Raw genomic sequence first — 17162 nt, 5'->3', positions numbered from 1 at the left:
TCTACACCTTTCGCGGTGCTGGACCATGGTCGGCACCGCCGATCAATTGTCCGTGACGCCCAGAAAGGTCGTGCGTTACCTAAAATCCACGGTGCAGTGCCCATCGGTTTAAAAAGGCCGGCAAGTCAAGGGAGATGACCTCCTGTTCAAATGCACCGGAACGATGCCCACACACAGTTCTTAAATCGATGAAAGAATCACTTGGTACGTCGTTTGGGGGACAAGGTTGAGTCTAGGGCAGTTAGCATCTTCAATAGTCTCAGTAAGGTTAATCCGCTGTCAGCTGGAATAGGTAAGAATCATCGTTGGGATCGACTGGCATGACGGCATGCCATGTGCAAAGCATGTGGACAATGAATCACTTGCAGCATGAGCATATTCAGTAGTATAGCCTTGAGAAGGTCCAATTCAAGGCCACAATCCGCATGACATGGAATAAATTGCACTGAGACCATAAGTACCAAGAATAAGTGATGGTTGATTGCACTAATCATAGCTACAGTCTCTAGGCTGAGTCGGAAGTGGGGATTAACCGTCCGACCCGGTCTTGTTGACCTGGTTTATTCTTCCCTCGCCAACCCAGCAGCCATACTTAAAATGGAGATCGCACTCCCTCTCTGTGGCGGGGTCCAAGCCAGGACCCTGCAGGTTTTCGCCAGGGTGTATATCAATTCCAGTGCATGCTTTGATCTACTTGCTTGATTTTGAGTCTAGTATACCACAGACCACCTACCTTCCCACCATGACGAATACTCCCCTCGCTACCAAACCAGCGGTGACTGCACCTCCCACTCGTCCCCCGGTAATCCCCTTGATCATCAATGGAAAGGAGGAGTTAGCAGAGTCTACATTCGACGTCATCAGCCCCTACACCAACGAGCCTTGCTGGGCAGCTGCCTCTGCCTCCCCGCAAGATGCCATCCGCGCCGTGGAGGCAGCAGAGGCGGCCTTTCCAGCGTGGTCGCAGACCAAACCCACCGTGCGGCGGGATATTCTCCTGAAGGCGGCCGACATTCTGGAAAGTCGCCTCGAGCAGAACGCGGAGTACATGCGGACGGAGATGGGCGCCGATGTGGGTGCGTCGCAGTTCTTCATCGTTCCACTCGGGATTCGCATGCTCAGGGACATCGCGGGGCGCATCACTTCCATTTGTGGCAGTGTGCCCGTCGTTGAGGAAGAGGGTCAAAGTGCGATGATCTACAAGGAGCCCATGGGGGTCATTCTGGGCATTGTCCCTTGGTATGTTTCGTGTTCTCCCAGTCGTTGAGCAAGGCAGGCAACGTTCTCTCCACAACTCGGGGATGTGCGATTAGATTGACTGACTTACTTTGTCCAAAAAAGGAACGCCCCGTACGTCTTTGGTGTTCGTGCGGCCGCCTGCGCGCTCGCCGCCGGTAACACAACCATCCTTAAATCCTCCGAAGCTACTCCCTGCAGCTACTGGGCACTGGCCCGTGCGTTCGTGGATGCAGGCGTGCCAGCCGGTTGCTTTAACCTGATTTCCTGCCGGCCGCAGGATGCCCCTGCGGTAGTCAATGCCATGGTTGAGCACCCGGCGGTGCGCAAAATCAACTTCACCGGCAGCACGGCCGTGGGCCGAAAGCTTGCCGCGGTCTGTGGGCAGAACCTCAAGCCCTGCTTGATGGAGTTAGGCGGCAAGAACAGTGCGATCGTGCGCGCGGATGCCAACATTGAGACCGCCGTGAAGGGCGTCCTAGCGGGTGCTTACCTCAATGTAAGTTCTCTTTTTGCTATCCGATTTCCTGAGGGGGAGGGACATTCTGACGCCACTGTAGTCGGGGCAAATCTGCATGTCCACGGACCGCATCCTTGTCCACTCCTCCATCGCCCCGGCTTTCATCGACGCGCTCAAGGCGGCGCTTAACTTCAACCTTGACTCCTCGTCGCCTCCTCCGACGCTGGTCAACATAGCGTCCAAGAAGCGGGTCGAACGGCTGGTGTGGAATGCCCTTGAGAATGGCGCCCAGCTGCTTTCTGGCTCGGTGGATGAGAAGACAGCCCAGGCTGGAGGTGGCGTGCGCATGCCCCCAATTCTTCTCGGCGATGTGACGGAGAACATGGCCGTATGGCAAGAAGAGGCCTTCGCTTCGTTGGCGGCCTGTATGGTGGTGGACAGCGACGAAGAAGCCATCCGCCTGGCGAATAACAGTGGGTATGGCCTGTCTGCGGCGGTGTTCACGGAGGACCTGCGCAAAGGTCTGGCGATGGCGCGGAAAATCCAATCAGGGTACGTATCCTTCTGTGCCTGACTCCCGAATCCAGTTTGCTAACCGCCACGCTTGCAGTGCCGTCCATATCAACAGCATGACTGTCCATGACGAGCCCGTCCTTCCCCACGGCGGAGTGAAGAACAGCGGATGGGGCCGGTTCAACTCATCCCAAGGACTGGAGGAATTCCTTGTCACCAAGAGCGTGACTTGGATGGACTAGACCCGACGTAAAAGCAAGCAAGCAAGATCCAAACGATCTGATGTACTGTATATAGAAACCTTTTTTTTAGCGCGGTGTGCATGATATCCCGACCGCCGGGAGCGATGAACCTGACATACTTCCCCCCCGTGGACGCATCAACATGCCCCCTCCCAACGTATCCCTCCCTCGCGAGAGGTAGATATTACCCCGAGAATCACCCATATATGACATGCCAGCTCGCACAAACAGCAGGGAATCACGAACCGACCAGCAGCAATTACCCCGAATCCCCGACGTCTCGTCCCCCTACGGTCGGGCTATCTCGCTCCGAGGGTGAAGCCCCATCGAAGAAGGTAAATTACAGAAACAAGCTTCGCAAACCATGCAACAATACAGCAGACAGAATTCCATACCAAGCCAAGCCTTCAAGATCCCTTCTCTCTATCCCATCGTTCTGTTGATAACCTTAAACCCACCGCATGCAGATAGGGGTTGAGTTATGAGCATGACGGATGCGTGCATGCCCAGGGCGGCAACTGAATCTTCTCAATCCGGGAATTTCAATAGACGACAGCTTCTACGTCATGGGTGCAGTTCGGAATTCGTGGGGGGCCGAGCTGATTGGTGGGATTAAGTGGTGGTGTCAGCAGGGCAGGGGTGGGCAGTAGCCGACCTGTCTGGGTCAGGTGATCAATTGCCGATTTGGAGGGTAATCTGGCGTTAGTTACATGTACCATGAGGGTGGACTGTGGGGTATTATGGTACAGTACCGCGTCTTGTACGGTCTGGATGTTCTGGGAGTAGTGGTTGTTTGTGTGGTTGATGTCGCTTGAGATGGTAGTCTTGTCCTTCAAGGTGAGGAGGTAAGGGTCGGTATGGCTCACCTATTGACTCGGGAGGGGAACTACTGTACTGAAGTAGATCAATCAAGCCACCATCTTATTCTTCGGTCCGAGGTACATTCGACTTGGACAGGGGTGTTAGTCCGCTGAAGAAAGGGGAGGTGTGTTCATTTCTTGGGTTGGTTGGTTGATTCACAGCTCCAGCTTACAAAGGTATCTACTGGTTTATGTTTTGGGTGTATTGCAACTGGTTTCGTCTCGATGACTATAAGATAGGAAGACTCAATGGTAACGGTAAGTTAGTTGTAGGAATCTCGTAAGTGCTGAAGTGCTCAAGTGCTTTAGGGAGACACACACAGCTAGGATTTCCCCAGGCGGGGAAAGATACCTTAAACAGTGGCACTGGAAACTGGAACTTCCAAGATGGAGAAAACCAAGTGATCGTCCGCGCGGGGGAGGGAATGACGGGCTGACTTAAGCCTACACGCTCATTTGCTCTTCCCAGCGGCGGCATGTGAAAGGGACTCGAGCTCCATTGTGTCATCATCATGGGCTGGGGAAAAGAAAGCATCTGCTGACTTTTCTGGGGAAAAAACCAACTCGCGTTTCGGCATGTGATGGTATGGTTGGGAGGATACGTAGCTTGAAGGGGCGAGGTTCGTGTGTCAATATACATACATGAACATACATTCCAGTGGGCAGGTTGTAGTTATCATCCTCCTCAAGGTCGTTGGATTTCTAGTTCTGGATGAGCAGTCTGATTGAGGTCACCCTGTTGATTGATATGTGCTACGGTGTAGAGTACTATAGCACAGACTGAGTGAAGATGTATTTAGTCTGCCAGTATTAGCTGTTCCCGTACTCCGTACAGTACCTGAGGATTAGAGCTGGGGCAGGCAGACGGTATCGATACGTATGGTATGGACAGGGTATGGGATGAGCCTCGGCCGATAAAGCAGCTCTCCCCCGATCGGCTTCTGAACATTGGAATTCCCTCTCGCTCTCTCTCGCTCCCCCGGATCACTGGGGGTTTCTCTTAAGATCTGCCCATCATTCATTGTTGTCTCTCTTCAAATACTTTTACCTTTCCTTCTCCCAATCTATCTTCTGTTTTTTTTTTTTCACCCCGACTCATCTTATCCTCCATCCCCTTCACACACTCACCCACATCATGACGACTGCCCCCAGGATTATTGTAGTTGGCGGTGGATGTGAGTGACTCCGACTTAACCGTTTCCAGCTTTCCCCGCATTGCTGACCATTGCCTCGTCGCTCAGTGTCCGGTCTTAGTGCCGCCCACACCGTCTACCTCAACGGTGGAAATGTCCTCGTTCTAGACAAGCAGGGTGCGTTTTCTTTTCCCTTGAAGTGGCGAGTGATAAGATTGGGATCGCAGTTCGATACCGCCATATTCCATCTCTGTCCTCGAGGCTAACTCCAGACAGCCTTCTTCGGTGGCAACTCCACCAAGGCTACTTCCGGTATCAATGGCGCCCTGACCCGCACCCAGGTCGACCTGGGAATCCCCGACAGTGTCAAGACCTTCTACGAAGATACCCTCAAATCGGCCAGAGATAAAGCTCGTCCGGACCTCATCAAGGTCCTGACCTACAATTCTGCTTCCGCGGTCGAGTGGCTGCAGGATGTCTTCAACCTCGATTTGACGCTAGTTTCCCGCCTGGGGTGAGTTTTGCTTTGTAACCGGACACTCTTGGTGACTTCGAGCCATCATGCTAATTCTGCGCAGTGGTCACTCCCAGCCCCGCACACACCGTGGTCACGATGCCAAGTTCCCCGGAATGGCCATCACCTACGCCCTCATGCAACGGTTAGAAGAGCTCACCGAGTCGGAGCCCGACCGTGTCCAGATCATCAAGAAGGCCCGCGTTACCTCCATCAACAAGTCCGGGAATACTGTGACAGGTGTCACCTTCGAGTACAACGGCGAGACGCACACTGCTGATGGTGTGGTCGTCCTGGCCACCGGTGGCTACGCTGCCGACTTTGGCGATGGATCACTGCTCAAGCAGCACCGTCCGGACACCTTCGGGCTGTCCAGCACCAACGGCACCCACGCCACGGGTGATGGCCAGAAGATGTTGATGGAGATCGGCGCCAACGGAATCGACATGGACAAGGTCCAAGTGCACCCCACGGGTCTTGTCGACCCCAAGGACCCCACCGCCAAGTTCAAGTTCCTGGCTGCTGAGGCGCTCCGTGGTGAGGGTGGTCTTCTCCTCAACTCGGACGGTGAGCGGTTCTCGGATGAGCTGGGTCACCGTGACTACGTCTCTGGACAGATGTGGAAGGAGAAGGAGAAGAACAAATGGCCCATCCGCCTTGTGCTCAACAGCAAGGCCTCCAATGTGCTCGACTTCCACACTCGTCACTACTCCGGCCGTGGCTTGATGAAGAAGATGACCGGCAAGGAACTCGCCAAGGAGATTGGCTGCGGCGAGGCTGCCCTCAAGAAGACCTTCGACGACTACAATGCCATCGCCGATGGCAAGAAGAAGGACCCCTGGGGCAAGCGTTTCTTCCACAACCTGCCTTTCAGCATCGATGATGACTTCCACGTGGCCCTTATGGAGCCCGTTCTTCACTTCACCATGGGTGGTATTGAGATTAACGAGCACGCCGAGGTCCTGAACAGCGAGCAGAAGCCCTTCGAGGGTCTCTACGCCTGCGGTGAGCTTGCCGGCGGTGTCCACGGCGCTAACCGCCTGGGTGGCTCTTCGCTCTTGGGCTGCGTCGTCTACGGCCGTGTTGCCGGTGACAGCGCCAGCCAGTTCCTCTTCAAGCGTCTCCTCTCCGGTGGCGCGTCCACCGCACAACAGCGTCTGGGCCAAATCTCCCTGCACATCGACCCGTCAACCCCGGGCAAGATCGCCGTCGAATGGACTGGAGCCGGTAGTGGTAGTGGTCAAGTCTCCGCGGCTGCCGGAACTCCTGCTGACTCCGTCCAGGCCGCGAAGTCTAGCGCCACCCCCGCGGGTGCCCCAGAGTCTGCCAAGCCCACCAGCCCGGCCAAGTTCAGTATTCCCGAGACGGAGTACTCCATGGAGGAGGTGGCCAAGCACAACAAGAAGGAGGACCTGTGGATCGTGGTTAAGGGTGTTGTATTAGACGTGACCAACTGGTTGGACGAGCACCCCGGTGGCGCCAATGCTTTGTTCAACTTCATGGGTCGCGATGCCACTGAAGGTGTGTTTTCCCTCGTGAATGATGTCAAGAAGAATGAGACTGACCATAGCTACTTTAGAATTCGCGATGCTCCACGACGACGAGGTCATCCCCAAGTACGCTGCCCACATTGTGATTGGTCGCGTCAAGGGACAGACTCCCAGCCTAGAGCTGTGATTTGCGCATTAGAGTCTGTTTTGTTTTTTTTTTGGGATGAAAATGATCTTGCAGCCATGTTGATACATACCCTAGTCAGTCTTATTATTTTTTCGATTTGCTTTGCTGTGATGCATGCATGCATGCCTTTGATGGGGCCTAGACGTTTGGTTCTTTCTGCGGTGGTTGTATAATACAAGCAGTATAGGACATCAATTGAAGGTAATTCTTGGATTCTTGGACCGTTCCGTATAATCTGACCACTAGAGCAAGTGCTTATTCTTCTATCCGATGCTGTTGACATGTCGAGAGGCACAACTGCTGAGTCGAATGGATATCCCACCACTAGCTCAGCTTGCCTTCTCGGGCAAAATCCACGAGGAATTTTGACAGTGCATTACCTCGTGATAGGGGGTATATGTGTACATCATAAGTAGTAGTGATGCACTCGAGCGCTAGAATGATGATGTATTAAGATGAGTGGGTGGGGGTCACGCCTTCACAGGCAACTATAGCCCGCGCTCATTGTATGCAGGTGCGTCTAGGTTCCTGGGACCGAGTGCAGTGACATTTGAAACATACCCTAGTTGGGGATCCTTGGCCCTTCTAGACCCCTCGTGTGGATTACAACGTGAAACCGGGTTCGTAGAGCGACTGTCTGGTGGATAGATCAGATAATTGCTCATGTTTAGCTCTACTGTCACGAGCGGAGTTGATTCCATGATTCTCGATGCATGTTGGGCTTGTTCCTCTGGGCTCGTGTTCGGACAAGACCCGATAGATGAAGCGATGGATTTGTTTCTTTATCTGGTTGTTGGACAGGGATGGATGTCTTATACATGCATGGTGGCGGTGGTAAACATGGCTGTTGTTGGCTACGCTTATCTAAGGATCTTAGCTTGGTTCGTATTTGTTTATTGTTTGGCTCCTTTTTTGTTGTTGTTGAACCCGTACTAGGTAGCTTCTTTCCATCCATCTCGACCATTGGAAACAAGTTAACAACTGATCGAATTGACTGACACCTGGAGCTTTTTGAAGGGAGGCCTGGTAAGGCCAATATAGATCGGTGCCTGACTCCACTTGCAATCTCCAACATGATTCGACCTATCTAGACCAAACATGGTCATTGGTGGCTGTTTCAAGTGGCCTGATCGCTTGCTTTTCCAGGTGTGCCTGTGCTGACTCTCCCCCGAGATCGATGCCCGGTATTTCCGGCCCCTTCCGACGACGGCAAAACGCACGCGGGCAACGCCAGCAGCCGCAACATTCAACAGCAAAACAATACCAATACCATGCGGTCTTCGCCATTAATCCACCCATCCGTCCTGTCCTATCCTATTCCTGTCACTATCAACTATGATCCTTGAATACGACCATCTCTGATCACCCCCTCCGGCGATATTCCGGCCTAGACAAACCTGCCCTCGGCCGAGCCCCTCCTCGTGTGGTTCGGGGATCGCCCCCCTTATGACGATTCACCCTACTGATCATCTCCGTTCATGAATGCTCCACCACCAATCCCACCCATGACTATGTCCATTCAACATTGTCCACCCAATTGCGGGGTGGGATCGGGGCAATGGTACCCGGCGCGAGCTGAAAAGCTGCTGGACCACTCGCAATCTCGAATCTGGGTCTAATGACAGGGGAAAGATTTCGCCTTTTTCCGGTGAGAGTGGGGGGCGCTTGTCTTTCGCTTCAATTCCATCTTAATCTATTTGCCGTTTGGCCATTGGGCCGCGACATGAGTCGTGCTCAGCGCCGGTCTTTGATGGGGCAGGATGATGGCGGGTGGGATAGGAAAGTGGGCAGTGCCGACTGGAGAAAAATAATGGTGGGCGGTCCTGTCCTGTCCTGTCCTGTCTGTCCTGTCCGCTCTCCCCTCGCACAAGTCCGTGGAGATGAGCGCATGCTCGGGGCTTACGTTGGATGTGTGTACCTGCTGTAGCGGTGGTCCTGTGGAGCATGGCAGGGAAGTCAGCTCCTCGGGTTGCGTGCGACAGGGCCCAGATTCCCCGAAGAAGGCAGGCAGGCACTCGAGGGCTGAAAATTCGCGTGCTGAGGGTAGTTAGATTGCTGTTGCTGCTGCTGTTGCTGCTCGGAGATAGTACAAATGCTGGTCCTCCTGTCCCTGACACACGCGAGGCCCTGCGCTGTTTTTTCTTTTACGTCCAACGATTCGTGATCTTTTTGACCCCTACTAATCCACCCACGATAAAAGCAGTGCTTAGTGGCTGGCCACTGACTCCTCTGATACCCTCACTCGCTTTATTGTATTCTCAGTGCACGTGAATTGGATATCTCACCATCCAACACCAAAGGTATCGGGAACTATCAGCTACACATCTTGCCACCATGCCGAATCGGCCGAAGTTGGATCAGTTTGATATTCGACATGTGGATCGTCGGGAGCTATACACGGACTTCAAGAAGCGCATTGCGTATTTGAAGGCCTTTTTGAATCTGGTGGAAGGTGCAGATTTCTCCCTGATTGTTCCGAATAAGTTTCTGACCTGGATTTGCCTACAAGATGATATAATCGTCTTCAACAAAGGCGTCAAGTACCTAAAGACGGCGATCCCAGACCTCACGCATCGCCTGTATTCCAAAATGCTCGAGTTCGACATCACAGCCCGCGCGTTACGGACCCGCAACACCGCCTGCCACGCGCACGTGGAAGATCTCTTCACCATCGACAGTCCGCACGTGGAGCGCCGCAAGATTTTTTGGAAGTGGTATTTGACCCGGCTGTGCAACGACCCGAGCCAGATGGAGTATTGGGAGTATCTGGAGAAGGTAGGGTGAGTCCTCCGGCTCTTTCGCTCAGATGTTGCGCGCATCAGTTCGTTAACATGGCCCCTAAAAGGAGGATGCACACCGGTAAAGAACTGCTGCACCCGTTGAACATCGAATACATCCACATGAACGCCTGCCTCCGGTACGTGGAAGATGCGTTGATCGAATGGATCTCGCTCCACCCGGAAATGACCGTCCGCTTCAAGTTCGCCCTCATCCGCGCATTGAACAAGATCATGTGCATCCAGAACGACCTGATCTCAAAATGCTATATCCCCGCCGGGCAGGAATATGAAGAGAATTCCGAGGAGGAGGGGCCTACGGTGACGACAACGACGACGACGACATCAACAACAACGGTGGATGACCCCCGACGACGACCCAGTTTTGACACGATGGCCTCCTCGCCACATTTTCGCCCCCGCGCCGAATCCCAGGCCACCACCGGCACGACCGCCTCCAAGACAGCGAGTAGTGTCCGTAGCGCCGAGACTCAGCTTTCGGCCCCTCTCGACAGCCCGTATTTTGGGCATCATCCGAGTTGCCTAACCCCGGGGTTGGTGTCCTCGTCGTCGAGACCGACCTCCTCGGCGGGCGAGTCTCTGAGCGCGAAGAGCATGACGACGGCGACGACGGCGACGAATAGCAGCAGCCATGGTGATATTCTGGCTGCTCGCGCGAGCTCCTCCACCCTGGATTCGCATCCGTATCCGACCACCCCGCCCTCCACGTCGTCGAGTAGCAGCAGCCTGCGCCCGGCGCCGACGAATAATCTCTGGCGCAATTCGATGATCGGGCTCGTGGCGCCGTTGACAGTGGAGTCGTTGCAGACGCTGGAGACGAAGATTTGGTCGGAGAGGAGTTGAGCGGAGGTCGTTGGCTCATAGCCAGCCCTCAGGTTGGAGGCTCGAAGGTGGTGGTTCCTTATTAATTGTACATAATATTTAGTGATTGGGTATGGAACTGTCTGGTGATGTTTTCCATGAGTGTTCTTGGGCTGTAGTGGTGGGTGTTATTCTCACCTCTAGGAGGATAAGATAAGGTAGGTTTGTCCTGGACATCAGTATGTACATTCTGTAGTAGTCGGCATGTATCATAAAATGAGAATAGAGGCGAGGAGATTCGGAGTTTACACATATACGCGGATCAGATCAGTCACCCCTGATAGTCATCTGCACAGATTCCAACAAGACCGAAGCGCAACCGTGCTACCTATCTATATACCCTGGTCGACCGGTCCCATGTAGACCTGCTAGTAGAATCATACCCGAACCCCAACCGAAGGCCGTGCTGAAACCCGGAGATGTAGAAACTAAAACCAACCTGTTTGAACCGATAGGGAGGAAGATTGTAAACCCCATTCCATGGCTTTTTTTTTTTGTGGGGGGGTGGTTGCTTGTGGAGACAGTCATATCTAGATACTAGGTACCTCAGGTATACGTTGGGGTTCTATATGTCCTTCTGGTTCGGGGCTTCAGTAGCTGGGCGTGTTTTTTATTTGTTTGTTCGTTTGTGTGGTGTGGTGTGGTGTGTATGAAGGCCCGGCCCTTCTCCAAGCTCTAAGAGAATTCTTCTCTTTTAAGTTGGATTCCAAGAGAGGCAGGGACTACTTTCCAATTACTTGGTTGGGAATTTAGTGGGAAAAGGTCTGTGGTGCTGTGTAGGCATTGCGGATTCATTCTCGTGTGTGGATTTGGTAAAGGGTGGGCTGTAGGGGGGGGTTTGGGGGGTTTCGTATACTATCCTACGCTAAGACACTGTTGGCGGTTGCTGGATACTGAACAAGGAGGTGATGTGATTGGGTGGGTGTGATTGTTGTAGCTACTAGCTGGGTAGCTGGGTACGGGGTAGGTGTGTGATTGAACAAGGTGGTGGAGTATGGGAGCTGGATACGGTGTACATATCCGGGGATTATGGTGGTGGGCGCTGCAGCGGACAAGGGATTGTCTGTTTACTACGGTGGTGGGTCAAGAGAGGCCTGTGATTGTGGTACTAAGGTACCTGGTATGGAGGCAAGTGTGGAAGAGGTTTTGTTTTTGTTGCGTGGGCGATGGATGTACTGTACTGTCTGCACGACACTGTATTCGGGAAATTGTGGTTGGCTGATCTTGTGGCTTTGTGGTTCTTCTATTGTTGGTGTTGAATAGCTTGATTGTGTGCATTCGAATTGGTTTTGAGGTTAGGTGTATATCTCACGAGGTGTATGCGTGGATTTGGACATCTGGAATTAGATATATATATCCCCGATAAATCAAGAAGGTGCTCGTCGCTTGACGCGACGCGATGAATTCAACTTGATGGACAAATCTACCAGCTGCACACACTATATTACAGACGATGCTGGACCAGGGCAAGACCATCTGGGTATATCACTACCATGCACCCGCATCTACCCCACTAAGTGCTACTCCCCCATCGCACCAGGACCAGTCTGCATATGCTTCAAGATCATCCTCAGACGTCGTACAGCGGGGCCATCCGGCTGCTGGCCATCTGAACCACCCCAGTCCTTGGACTGTAGCTCCTGGGCGGCGGCCTCCAGAGTAGGTTGCAGGTAGCCCCATACCTCGTCGTGGTATCGCTCCTCCACCCCGAGCCAGTCCGCTGCGCCTGGTAATCCCGTCATGACCGCGTCGCGCAGGGTCACGGCGTCTGTATTGGCTGCGGACGGGACGGACTCGAGGAAGCTGCTAATATCAGGAACGAGACTATGCGGGTTTACGTGGTTGGTAGTGTGTGTGTTGATGGTAGAAGTGGGAAGCACGCGACGAAAAGACTCGAGAGCCTGGATCTCCGCGGGGGTGAGCTGGGCTGGCGCGGAGAGTTCGGTCTCGATTACCTCCGCTGGCTCGTTGGCGGACGGGGGAAAGTTGGGGTCGAAGGTCAAATCGGAGAGGAGCGAGACGACTGCGGCGCCGTCAGACGGAAGGGCGGACGCTTGTCCGCCTTGTTTGTCCTGAGACAGACCCCCTTCGCCGGCAGCATGATGACTCGGTGTCCATCTGCCCTTGCCTTTGCCCGTGTCGACTGTGCTTAAGTCCGCTGCAGCTGGAGCAGATGCTGCAAGGTACATTCCATTGCTGCCGTTGAGGGATTCTTCCCCATACGTGCGCTGGAATTCATCTTCTGTGAGCGAGGGAAGCTCGAACCCTCCGGCGTGGGTGGTGGACGATGATCGGAATGCTTCGAATTGTGTGACTGGTGCTTGATCTGCTGTCCGCGAAGAATTCAATCCGGTGGTTTCGTGAAATTGTTGCGCTGCTGATAGGGCGGACTGTGAGGAGGACGAGGCGGACGAGGCTTTACCACTGCCGGCCAGCAATTGAGCGGTCTCTGCAGAGGGCTGGCCCGAGGTGGAAAACACACTTCTGGCGAGTCCAGACGCGGAATCTTGGATGCGACTGGCTAGCGAATGGCCATCCTGGTCGCCTTCGTTGGCCCCGGCGGAGGATTTGGGCTCGGGCTCCTTGCGGTGAGGGTCGGCGGGTTTGTCGTCACTGTTGCCCCGCTTCTGGTTGTCGGGCATGGTTCGTGACGAGCGGGGAGAGAATGGGTGGGATCAACCTATTTCTGTCAATGAGTGTGGCGGGAACAACAAAGAGATCGGCCGATAAAGAAAAGCAAAACTGTCACTGGACTGTCATTGAATTAGTTTCTCCCGTAAAAGCTATAGTTATAGTACGTCGTAGTGTAGTCAGTGTTCGGCTCAACGGTGTCGCCGCCGGTCGGGATCCATAGAGAGTCGAGGAAGACAAGCATGTGAAGAGCCTCAGGCCGCCGGGCTGGTGATGGAAAGAAACCCTGATTCTCAAGGCAGCAAAAAACGCCCGATGGGGAATTTGGTAGTGGGAGTCTGGGAGCTGAGCATCGCTCAAGTCCGTCACTTGTCACTTTACTCAAGCCCGAACGGATCCTCCGGTCCATTGTGATGGATGAGGAAAGATCCTTTGCAGCTGAATGGTCAGTTATTTTGCATCGTTCATTGTTAGTAATGGCCATCGTAGTGATTACTGGGTAGTAGGTAGTTAGTTAGCTCGGTGGTGGTGGTCTGGAAGCTCTAGCTACAACACGGCCGGGTGCAGAAGAACAACCAGGAAGTGGACGGATGCTTGAATAGAATAAGGAAAAACGGTTGAGCAACGAGAGTAGAGGCAAAGAGCAATAACAAAGGTAAGACAGAATAACTCTTCATGAAGAATTGAATCATATTTCAACACAAACCCCCAGGATGGTGGAAGATTCATTGATCTACTTCGTGCCTTATCAAACTGTCGAAAATGAAAACGAGTGGTTGATGTCAGCGCCCAGCTTAAGTTGCTCTGAGTAAGTTGGGTTGACTTGTCTTGTTGTTGCGTGTGGGTTTTTTAGAATTACGGGCAGCCACTCCATCCATCCTATCCTTTCCTTCCTCACTCACTCACTTACCCTCTCCCTCCCCACCAACTACCACCAGTCCACCACCCACCACCGACCGACGGGCGGGTGTTTCCAAACCACCGCCTCACCTCAACCAGCACCAGCACTACTACTACTACTACTACCACCACCACCACCACCACCGCACTTCACCACTCCTCCTCCTCTCCTCCTCCATCTTGCCCAGTATCGTCATCCTCTTCCTTCCCACTTCCCCTCCTCCTCCTCCTCTTCCCCCCTCTCCCCATCCCGCATTTTCAACTCCCACCTTCTCTCTGCTTTGCCACTATTTTATCGGCCACTCTATCTGGCCGGTTTCAGCCGTTTCCTTGAGATTTCTTTCTCTTTCTCATAGATAATCCCGCCCACTCCAATCTTGATGCACCCGAGAGAAGGGAGTTTGAGGCACGACTAAAATCCCACCCCCCCACGAAAAAAAAAGACCACCAAAAAACTCCTCTTCTTTCCTCCATCTTCTGGCTTCTGATCTTGTCAGCTCTGGCTGTCAATCTTTCGTCTTCTCCAGCATACAAGTGACTCACCCGATCTCTGCCAATTCACCTTCTCGGCGGATATCACGGCCTCGATTCCTTTCCTCTCCGCCCGTTGCATTTCCTACCCGAGCATTGGAACCTACCTCATCCTCACGCAAACTTCACCCTCTTAGCGTAACCTGTCGTCGTTCCTACGTGACTCGCATCAATCGATTCCTCTTTCTAGTCGCCCACCACATAGATCCTCGCGTGAAAAGTTCTCCCGCTCGAGTCACTCCGCACCATATCGATATCGGCAAACCCCACCTTAATTTTCTCAACCCAAGATCCTCGACCTGTGGATCTTGACATCTTCCTTCGTGCTCTGCTGGACACTGCCCCGACAAAGGGTAGAATTGGAAGAAAATGGTAGACAGGGATCCGGGTACTCCTACCTGGAAGTTCACGCAGTAAGTGCCATTTGCCAAGTATCCTCTTCCATGGAGAGGCTTCTCTCGAGCCCGCTGCGACCCTCTTTCCCCATAAACTTGCCGTCTGGCAAGGACTTGGATATGCCGGCGTGGAGGCGCCTCCTTCGATTTGTATAATTCGCCTTAGTTCGTGGTACTAATCCCAACACTAGGTGCTTCGGTGACAAAGGAGATGTTGAGGACATCACGGAAGGTACGCCTTTAGGACCCATTTCCATGCATTTGCCTCTCGGAAGACCTTCCGTACTACGCTCTGATGGCTTCCGCCGGATAGCTGATCTTTTCCTGGTGTCTAGCTGATATTATCTCGACTGTCGAGTTCGACCATACTGGAAACTATCTAGCGACGGGTGACAAGGGCGGACGGGTGGTGTTGTTTGAGAGAAACGAAACGGTACTGGCTTCCACAATTTCCTTTGACGACGGTCGGATCTAATGATACGCGCAGAAAAAAACTTGTGAATACAAATTCCACACCGAGTTTCAATCGCACGAACCGGAGTTTGATTACCTGAAATCCCTGGAGATCGAAGAAAAGATCAACAAGATTAAATGGTGCAGACGGCAGAATGCATCTCATTTCCTCCTTTCGACGAACGATAAGACGATAAAGTTGTGGAAGGTGTTCGACAAGTCTCTGAAGGTCGTGGCGGAGAACAACCTCTCGAGCGAGCTGACTCCCGCGGGTGTGGGTGGTGGCGGCGCGCCCCGTGCGCCCCGACTGAACTTCAAGGACCCTTCCATGTTGAAGCTTCCTCGGATGACACATCATGATACGGTTGTGGCCGCTGTTCCTCGGAGGACCTATGCCAACGCGCATGCGTATCACATCAATAGCATCTCCGTCAACAGCGATGGGGAGACTTTCATTAGCAGCGATGACCTCCGAATTAATTTGTGGAACCTGAACATCCAAGACCAGAGCTTTAACATCGTCGACATCAAACCGGCCAACATGGAGGAACTTACGGAAGTTATCACAGCTGCTGAATTCCACCCAGTCAGCTGCAACTGGTTTATGTACGCCAGCTCTAAGGGCACAATCAAGCTTGCCGACATGCGGCAGCGAGCATTGTGCGACGAACACTCTAAGCGTAAGTACCTGCCACCTCTTCTTGCTAAACCGCGTCTTGACATACGTCTCTTCTAGTATTCGAACAAGAGGAAGACGCCTCCTCCCGTTCTTTCTTCTCCGAGATCATCTCCTCGATTTCAGACGTACGATTCTCGCACGATGGTCGATACATCGTGTCAAGAGACTACCTGACCGTCAAGATCTGGGATGTCAACATGGAGAGACAACCTGTGAAGACGATTCCTATCCACGAGCACCTGCGACCCCGCCTCTGCGACACCTACGAGAACGATAGCATATTTGACAAGTTCGAGGTTGTATTCTCGGGTGACGCGGAGAACGTCATGACCGGAAGCTACAACAACAACTTCATGATCTACCCCACCGACCAGAGCAAGGAGACGGAGATCGTGCTACAGGCCGACAAGTCTGCTTTCAAGGCTAAGAAGGTCGGTGTGCCGACACCGATGAACAAGGGTGCCAATGGAAAGAAGAATGGGTCTCGAGCTGGTAGCCCGGCCGGCCCTGGCAGTCGGATGAAGAAGGAGACCGATGCGGACCAGATCGACTTTAACAAGAAGATCCTGCATATGAGCTGGCATCCTTATGAGGACAGTATTGCTATTGCTGCTACCAACAACGTGAGTCCATTTGCCCCTGCACTCTGTGGTGTCCATTTGCTGACTGAAGCGATAGCTCTTTGTCTTCTCCGCACTGTAAGTATTTCGACCAGGTGGCTATAATCATAATTGGACAGGGCGTGTCAGTATGTGGAACAAAACAATCATGGGACAGATATGAGACAAATGAAACTCCTAGCAGCAGCATCTGAAGATCCAAAATTAAGTTGCCAGTTCAAGTTCAAGTCCTTCCCCTTTCGTTTTATTGGAGCTTGGTCGCCCAATGATGTTACAAGTCTTTTGTCCGTCTGTTTTCCACACTTGCTGTCTGTGAGCACTCGGATGCCACGTTGCTTCCATATTTCCTATTACAGTGGTCCCAGTGATGCTTGATGAATCTTTTGGGAGGCGTTCAATGGTTTGATAGAGAAAGACTACGTGGTACCTCCAGAGGGTTTGTTATATGTTCTCCTTCTCCCTTTTCTGTCCCTTACCAGCCTTCTTTAGAACATGGACCACGCTACGACAAGATATCCCGGAAAGTGGAGGGGGTGACCGTGTTTCTCTACTCAGCGATGTGCTCGGAATGCGCGATGTGCGCCAGGGATTTAATCGACCGACCCTCTTCCACTGTGGCTAGAGCGGGAATGCAGTAGTTCAATCAGTAGTCAGAAGTA

The 17162-nt window shown here is 53.0% G+C and overlaps 6 protein-coding genes across 6 annotated transcripts; 5 read left to right on the top strand and 1 right to left on the bottom strand.

Moving 5' to 3' along the window:
• Positions 1-573: 573 nt before the first annotated feature.
• BO72DRAFT_133307 (aldehyde dehydrogenase) lies at positions 574-2722 on the top strand. The gene is made up of 4 exons (XM_040939117.1): positions 574-1239; positions 1342-1735; positions 1797-2248; positions 2307-2722. The coding sequence occupies exons 1-4, from the start codon at positions 743-745 to the stop codon at positions 2449-2451; spliced, it is 1488 nt and encodes a 495-aa protein (XP_040800400.1). The 5' UTR covers positions 574-742; the 3' UTR covers positions 2452-2722.
• On the top strand, positions 2270-2943 carry BO72DRAFT_133299 (uncharacterized protein). The gene has a single exon (XM_040939116.1). The coding sequence runs from the start codon at positions 2532-2534 to the stop codon at positions 2892-2894; it is 363 nt and encodes a 120-aa protein (XP_040800399.1). The 5' UTR covers positions 2270-2531; the 3' UTR covers positions 2895-2943.
• Positions 2944-4446: 1503 nt separating this feature from the next.
• On the top strand, positions 4447-7116 carry osm1 (putative fumarate reductase Osm1; the record flags this gene model as incomplete). Its single annotated transcript, XM_040949393.1, has 5 exons — positions 4447-4486; positions 4553-4621; positions 4721-4958; positions 5023-6479; positions 6538-7116. The coding sequence occupies 5 exons, from the start codon at positions 4447-4449 to the stop codon at positions 6633-6635; spliced, it is 1902 nt and encodes a 633-aa protein (XP_040800398.1). The 3' UTR covers positions 6636-7116.
• Positions 7117-8969: 1853 nt separating this feature from the next.
• Positions 8970-9715, top strand: BO72DRAFT_380202 (protoglobin family protein; the record flags this gene model as incomplete). Its single annotated transcript, XM_040941377.1, has 3 exons — positions 8970-9087; positions 9145-9415; positions 9481-9715. Coding segments are annotated over 3 exons (624 nt in total), but the record flags the coding sequence as incomplete, so codon positions are not given.
• A 1809-nt stretch (positions 9716-11524) lies between these two features.
• On the bottom strand, positions 11525-13204 carry BO72DRAFT_132999 (uncharacterized protein). Its single transcript, XM_040939113.1, has one exon. It carries the CDS (start codon positions 12934-12936, stop codon positions 11815-11817), a length of 1122 nt encoding a protein of 373 aa, XP_040800396.1. The 5' UTR covers positions 12937-13204; the 3' UTR covers positions 11525-11814.
• A 1308-nt stretch (positions 13205-14512) lies between these two features.
• On the top strand, positions 14513-16731 carry BO72DRAFT_133002 (protein phosphatase 2A regulatory subunit CDC55). The gene is made up of 6 exons (XM_040939114.1): positions 14513-14769; positions 14943-14983; positions 15087-15184; positions 15239-15884; positions 15941-16506; positions 16562-16731. The coding sequence occupies exons 1-6, from the start codon at positions 14726-14728 to the stop codon at positions 16583-16585; spliced, it is 1419 nt and encodes a 472-aa protein (XP_040800395.1). The 5' UTR covers positions 14513-14725; the 3' UTR covers positions 16586-16731.
• The last annotated feature ends 431 nt before the right edge of the window (positions 16732-17162 follow it).

The sequence above is a fragment of the Aspergillus fijiensis genome (assembly GCF_003184825.1).
Source record: "Aspergillus fijiensis CBS 313.89 unplaced genomic scaffold BO72scaffold_29, whole genome shotgun sequence".
NCBI lineage: Eukaryota > Fungi > Ascomycota > Eurotiomycetes > Eurotiales > Aspergillaceae > Aspergillus > Aspergillus fijiensis.
Note: the sequence above shows the minus strand (reverse complement) of the source record. Positions and strands in the feature narration are given on the sequence as shown.